The sequence below is a fragment of the Haemaphysalis longicornis genome, unplaced genomic scaffold, assembly GCF_048455015.1.
Source record: "Haemaphysalis longicornis isolate Haplotype H1 unplaced genomic scaffold, Haemaphysalis longicornis Haplotype H1 scaffold_2, whole genome shotgun sequence".
In the NCBI taxonomy this organism is placed as follows: domain Eukaryota; kingdom Metazoa; phylum Arthropoda; class Arachnida; order Ixodida; family Ixodidae; genus Haemaphysalis; species Haemaphysalis longicornis.
Genome location: NW_027526295.1, coordinates 178,991,326 through 178,998,637, shown reverse-complemented (window position 1 = coordinate 178,998,637; position 7,312 = coordinate 178,991,326). Strand labels below are relative to the sequence as shown.

At 48.6% G+C, this 7,312-nt stretch overlaps 1 protein-coding gene across 1 annotated transcript in view; it reads left to right on the top strand.

Moving 5' to 3' along the window:
• Positions 1-3,400: 3,400 nt before the first annotated feature.
• The window catches only part of Cib2 (Calcium and integrin binding family member 2), a 33,897-nt gene continuing 29,985 nt past the window's right edge, over positions 3,401-7,312 (top strand). Inside the window, exons 1-2 of the mRNA XM_077698796.1 lie at positions 3,401-3,800; positions 4,638-4,672. Of these exons, the coding sequence (XP_077554922.1) occupies positions 3,750-3,800; positions 4,638-4,672 (86 nt within the window). The 5' untranslated portion in view covers positions 3,401-3,749. The remainder of the gene's footprint in view (positions 3,801-4,637; positions 4,673-7,312) is intronic.

Here is a 7,312-nt window from a genome sequence, read left to right as displayed (position 1 = left end):
CTTCAGTATCAAGCAGCTGTTCGGTACCTCGCCAAGGCGGCGGTCCTCTGGGTCCGCACAAGCCGCCGCTGTAGCTTGAACCTGGCAACGTTTAACACGAGAACGCCGCCGTGCGAGGGCAGCTTAGCGGTGCTACCAGATGACTCTCAGGCGCTAAATAGGATATCGTCGGATTAAGTGAGGTTAGAACACAGGTCGAGGCCTTACGGTGCTGAATAGCGGGCAGAAGCTGTGCTTCTGTCAGAGGAAAACTTTAGAATAGGAAAACTTTAGAATAGGTAGTCAGAATAGCCAGATGGATGTGGAGTCGCTGGATTTGCGGAGATTCCTAACGTAAGGATAATGAATACATTCTTCCGCAAGCGATGGACATGTAAATGTCCCAACGGCGTAACAAAAGATAAATCGACTTTTTTTTTTTTTCAATGCCAGTTGTCATTTTGTAAAATTACTCTCGCATGGCAACCGTAACTCGAAGTCAATCCTGAACCTAGCTAGCGTATTCCTTCGCAGCAAAATCTCACGCCTGTGGTGATTCCGAAAAATCAAGTACGCAAATCTCCAAGCGATTGTGACTGAGAGTGAAACGTTATTCGGCTCCGCGTTGCTGCGTAACAACATGCCAAACAAAAATCCACGCGAAGCCGGACACGAAACGACAACCAGCAACATACATCCGCGCAGTCTCAAAAATAAGTGTCGCGACTCACTCATGGTTGCTCCGCAATTTGCACGATGATCCTTAATCGCACATTTTTTTAATCAATCGGACATTCCTCGAGACCACCCTCTTTTCTCGAAAGCTGCTCGAAACCTCTCGTCCTGGTACCATTCAAAAGGTTTTTGTGTGTAGGAAGACCACGCTGAGTTTCCGATTGCACCCTCAAAGCTTCTCCATTATGCGCCGTACCTGACACCATTTCTATTAAGCACGTTACTTTTTAAGGTGTTTATTTACAGATTCAAGCCTCGCAAGGTTCACGACGGTCTGGGTGAGAAAGTAAAAAAAAAAAAAGGTTAGAGATTAGCGAATTCGAGGCCCCGCACTCAGCGATGTCTCGGTTGAAATTGACAACGAGACGACATCCAACCAAAAGGCTCCCTACGTAACCACTATATTTAAAAATAAATTTTCTTGAGTAAAAAAAGGAAGCCATAATTGCGTTACGTTTCAAACTGAGGCTAACCTGCAGGGCGACGTTCTCGGCCTGCAGTTTGTAATCGCCCTCTACGCGGAAAGAACTGTGCGTCAGTATAAACAAACTCCGTATCGAAAGCAAGGTACAAATCTCCCGAGCAGAGCATTAATATTCAGGGCTCCGTTTAGGCTTACGCGCGGCCCGAGATCTATAAAAGGTGACCTCGTAGGTGGGCAGACCGGGGCGGAGGGGAAGGCTCAGCGGGAGGCCAGGCTGCGTCCGCGCGGGACCCACGCCCACGACGAGCTGCCAGGGGGAAGCAGAGGCGACGGCCAGCGTAGAGGTGGTGCACGAGCACTGCCGACCGCGCCCCTCTTTCGCCACATCCCTGCGCGCCGACGACGATCGATGCATACCGAGAACGGGCCCCCCAGTGCATCAGTCTCTCGAGGGAAAACCAGTGCGCAGCAAAGGGCCTGAAGAGACTCGCTGCTACGCCACGCGCGCCAACGCGGGACGATCTGGTCGGGCATACCGAAGGCTTCGCCTGCGCGGGGAAGCAGCCGCGCATGGGCAAACATATCCAGTGGCTGGAGGCAGTAACGAACTTGGAGAGAATTTGCTCAAGGAATAGTGCTAATGGATTGCTTGTTGGCTCCATAGGCACAGCCAAATAGACGACGTAGCGCTTTGTCAGCACTTTGTACTCTAGTTCTTATCCACTTGCTTCCATTCTTTGGTAAGAGGGGCTGACACTGCATCATTATAAAAAAGATTTTGATGTGTTTTTTTGTGTGTTTGTTTTTAGAAGTTTAGAGTTCGTGGTGATATTGGGGCAAACCTATTTAATGTGCTACACTATTTTTCTCCCTTTTTCCCTTCTTTTACTCCTTCGCTTAGTGGGACGACCGACGTCACTTTGCAACTGATTAACCAATGACGTTGACTGATAAAGAGTTCAGGCGGAGCCGGAAACGAAACGACCATTGCTCATTACATCCGCATGTGCAAAATTATCTGCGCGCAAAACAAAAAAAGAACACACACACGCACACGCACAGACGCACACACGCGCACAATCGGCTCAGGCCTGTTCTTGTTACTTATTCTTTGCACAGAAAGTATCCGCTTGCCCGCAAGCGCTACAGCTGGTCGGTTACAAATTATTAAGCAACGCGTATTCACCTGCCCCGAAACTCAGTGGCCGAGGCGTTGCTCCAGTGATTGTTACGAGTTCGCGGGCTGGATTGACGGTCGCGGCGGCCATTTTTCTGGTGGAGGAGAAAAACTAAATGCCCGCATGCCAGGTGCAGCGTCGTCGCACAATAACCACAGTTTCATGTTGATTGCGTCGTTGTGTGCGTCGGAGTGCTTACCAATCACTTGCTCCGAGAGAAAACTGAACTTTGACATTCTATCTGAATTGAAGTAGGATGAAATACATGCTTGCTTTGCTGCAAATGACGTCAGGAGAAGCTGAAAGGTGGGCTAGTTGATGACAATTCATAGCTGTAAGTTGAGCGCACAAAAAAAAAAAACGAGGACTGAACAAAGACACGAAGACCAGTGCAGGTCTTCGTGTCTTCGTTCAGTCCTCGTTTTTTTGTGCACTCAAGTTACAGTCAGAATACGATAAAGTTTCTGCTGCTACGGCCACGTAATGGCCCCTCTTGCAATCCCTCCTCCCATTCGTCGCCCCTCTTTCTTCTCCTCGCTCCCCCACTCCTTACTCAAACCTACATTCCTTCCTTTATCTTTCCCTCTTACACTTATCCCCTTCTCCCCACCCTTCCTGCGCCCTCGCCTTCGCATTCAACTCGTGTTTCCCTCCCTCAGAGCGATTTCCCCTTCCCTTCGTCCTCGCCCCCTTTTACTTTTCCCTACCCTTACCTTGTGCTACCTTTCCCCGCTCCCCACCTCCACTCCCTTTTCTATTTTTCTATACGGATGTCCTCCCCCTCTAGCACCTTCTACGTCGCGCCGTATCCCTCTTCGTCTCATTCTTTTCCTATTGTTCACACCCCTCCTATTAACCTCCCATCTTTGCCTTAGTAACAAATCTGTTGATACCACTTTTAACGTCATAATTTTATTGCGCTGTTTTTTTCGTTTCTTCTTCTCTTTCCTTCGCTTTTTGTGTATATTTTCCTGCGAATTAAAATGCGCACAGTTGTTCGTCAGCGCCTGTGTCGTCTCTTCCTTCTTTCGCTATTTTTAAACACTATAGAAGTTATTTCGCTTATTCAATTCATTTAAGTACTCTCGTATCGCGACGCACCTCTTACTTCGGGGATCCAAGATGGCCACGTCGGGATAAGTGACCCAACCCTCCCGAATAGGGGAAGAAGCTCCGAAGCGAGGAGCACGCGAGCGCGGTGGCCGCTTCCGCAGCGAGGCAGCTGCAACGAGGACGACGCCTCGTGGCGACGGGCCCGCCCTTTCGCAGTCGTGAACCGACGACGACGTCGTGCGAGCTGTGGACACGCCTCGACTGACCTCGGCGGACAGGCTAGCGCGGCGAAAGACTGCGTAGATTCTGCGGCGTAGATTGTCGACCAGGCACGTTTCTGTCCAATAGCGAAGTTACATCAGGTAGCGCGGCCACCTGGGATGGGCAACAAGGTTGTCACTTTTACGGACGAACAGCTGGAGGATTACCAGGTGAGCGATTGCCGGAGTGGCCACCCCGGCTTTTTTTTTGCCCCTAAGCGACGGTTTCCGACGAGAACACGACGCAGAGCAATGTTTGTTTCGGTACTGAACCATTACAAGTACTTTTTTTGTGAATGAGAAAACTAGACAGGACGAAAACGTTTGAAAAGAACTTCCCATAAAGGAAAGAAAGGTGGAAGAGCGAACGAAGGGAAAATCAATGCACCGTTGTCATTATCGTGATAAATATTTTATAAAGGTTATGAAAACGTGAAACTAGACATCTTCAAATTGGTAAATGCACTGGGTAAAGTTAAAGAGTAAAAACAGTGAATGGGAACTGAGAGGGACGTTTTGGCTAGTTGGCTTTGCACAACGAAAATAAAACAGCACAGGCTGACAGAGACAAGAACAGGCACAGAACAGGGGCCTGTTCTGTCCGTCTTTCATGCCCCTGTAGCTTTTTCTTGTCATTACCTAAAAGATATAAAATTGTAAAAAAAAAACAATTGTTAAACTGCAGATTAAGATGGTTCTCAAAATATTATTGATTATTTCAACTTAGGGTGCCTTTAAATTATGGTGGATTATTTAAGATCATTCCATGTCAACTGTCCTTTAGTCTCATTGTTAGTTCCCCACTGAGTGAAATTTTCTTTTCGACGTTCCTGTTTCTGTACTTATGTTGACACTGTACCTTGTATGCATACCGTCCCGTCGCATAGGTTCCGATTAAGGATATTAAATTACTTAGCGCGGTATTAAACCGACAGCTACTGTCATTTTATAGCCATTGCCAATTTCAACCAGCTTCTGCGATGTTTTTCTTTTACTGCCGCACTCAAGGATTGCACCTACTTTACAAGAAAGGAAATTTTGAGGTAAGAGCTAGGCATGAACCATTCCAAATAGCTAAAGTCCCTCCTGATAATATTTTTCTTGGATCAACAGCAACGCGTGGCTTACGGGAGGCTTGCTACTCAGAGGAACTGCTCCCTTTATTTTTAAAAGCAGCTTACCGCGAAATACAAATGCAGAGGATAACAGCTGAAATCTCTTTGTCTGAAGGTTCCGATCTGAAGGTATCTTTATCTGTAGGTAAAAACGTGTCCAATGCAGTGACGTGATAAAATCAGCGATGAGCCGTCCAAATCACATGAACGGGTGGACATTGCAGGTCGTCGGAATTTACTGGGAAGGGGGATAGCGCAAGGTGGCTTTCAACATCGCAAAGACAACATGAAATATAGCAGTGAGAGTGAGCGAGCCCGGATGTGGCCATTGTCGCCGATTGCAAATATTTCTGCTATAGTGTAGTGCCGAAAAAGCCTAGTTAGCATTCTAACTAGGCATTCTAACTAGGAAGCATCACAGAACGAAAGACAGTCGATCAAACTAGGAAGCGACCTTGCCGAAGTCGCTCCTTTGTGGCTGTGGAAGAACAAAAACTATCTGTTGATGGTCGTGGAGATTTGGTCGAGATAGAAAACACTTGCATGTGGTCTGCGTCTTGCAGAAAAGTTTGGGGGAGGTGGTGGTAATCAAGTTGTAGAGTAGTGCACAAAATGTGCAGTCAAATAGCCGATCCGCTATCACATCGGATTTACGAGGTCCAAAACTGCGGAACATCGGCGTTTTTTTCTTTACTTTTTTTTTTTTCTTTCGGCACAAACTTTCGCACGACAAAAGTGTTTCGATAACAACTGGTTTTGTCATGCGCCAGCAGACAGTGCCGTTTCCGGAACTGTAGTTCTGGAAACGGCAATACAAATCACCGAAAACACCGGTGTAAAGGTCAATTCATTCCCCCGTGGAGAGAGAAAAAGCTCTTTAAAGGGCTACTGAAGCACTTTTAAAACCGGGCAAAACTCTACTTTTTACAATTATTACATTGGTCAGTTTGTGCCTGTAAAGTTTTTTTGGTGATTTTTAGCTTGGGGACAGCGGTATTCGTCGTTAAAGTTGACCCTATGCCCCGCCCACTGCTTCCTGCCGCATCGCCGGAAGAGCGAGAAACTGAGAGGCAGCGACCGGAAGTAGCGTCATATTCGGAAGACGACCAGCGACGTGCGCCGCCGCTTCGCTGTGTCCCAGTTTTCTGGGCGAAGTTCCGAATTAAGCAGGCGTGTAATCTGCACTTTATTAATCATCATTGTCTTAAGTTGCTTCCGCGTCGATTTTTTAACCGTAATGCTACTGTGTGATTCCCTAAAGCGACTCCTAGATACCAGAGATTTCCTACCCGAGCGCCCGTGGCTATATACTACATTGCCTTCACGAGTAGTCGCGGGGCCGGCCGTGTCGTCGGCTGCTCTGTGCTTCATACGCGAAGCGACGGGCTCAAACTAATACGGAGGTACCCAAGTTTCTGATCCATTATTATAAGGGAATTAGAAAAATTGTGGGACCACAGCGCTCTGGGCTTCCCGAACTTCTTGCTCGTTTTCCCGATCAACGTTGTTGGCTGTGACGACAGCGTAGCTGAATAACTAGATTTTAAGAAGAAATCAAGCAAGCTGAAAGCATGAAGCGTTTTCTGCGCGCGGAAGCGCTCCGCACGCTCGCCGGTCGTGCATGCCCATACGCCGCACGAAACAGCTCGCACCACACATGCCGCGGCAGCGACCGCTCTTCGCTGCCGCCCAGAATCAAGGCCGTCGCGAAAAGCAAGGTAAACGTGCAAGAGAGGATGATAGTGTGGTGAAAAATTGTGTTATGGATTGTCATCCAAGGTGATTTCGAAAGAGGTGATCGAATTTGTATCGCGCTGCGGAGCGCCAACCGGTCGCGGAGGCTCGTCGACGGGCCTGCCCGAGCAAGAGATGCGGCGAGAGGCCGATGTATGGCGTTACCTGCGCGCAAGAATGAGCACAGCACCGATCGCTAGAATGACTATCAACGTGGAATAAAAAATTAAGGTTCCACATGTGAGAAAGGGGATGATAATGTGGTGAAAAACTGTGTTAAGGATAGTCATTCGCAATTGTAGAGATAGCGGCGACTAACTATCTCCCTTGGTACTAAACCTAAAGTTCCCAACAGCACCGGCGATCCGTGCAACCTGAGCCGGCTGGAGCTGTTGGGGAGCTTCGGGGACCAGCGTGCTGCGCTTGGGTTCCTCAACCTTTTGGGGGGCGACCAACGTTCAACTCCCCTATTCTAAAACATGCGTATGTGCAGCAATGCCACGTTCCGCTGACCGGCCGAGCAGCGACCCGGCACCAGCACCTCTGCGCGACGCGGCGACCGGCGGCTGCCGCGCTGCCTGTGCGCATCGCAGGCCGCTGCACAGAGCTTGTTGCCGCCTGTCCAAAGTTAAAAACAAGGAGGAGGAGGATAAAAGTGAAAGGAAAGGCCGAGAGGTTATCCAGGCTTAGAGCCCGGATTGCTACACGGCATACCTCGGCAAAGTTGGCGCGGCTCACTCAAACTCACTCACAATTTTTTTTTCGAATCACCACTCACTCAAACTCAGACTCAATGCTGAGCAGCACATCTGCGCTCACTCAAACTCAAACTCA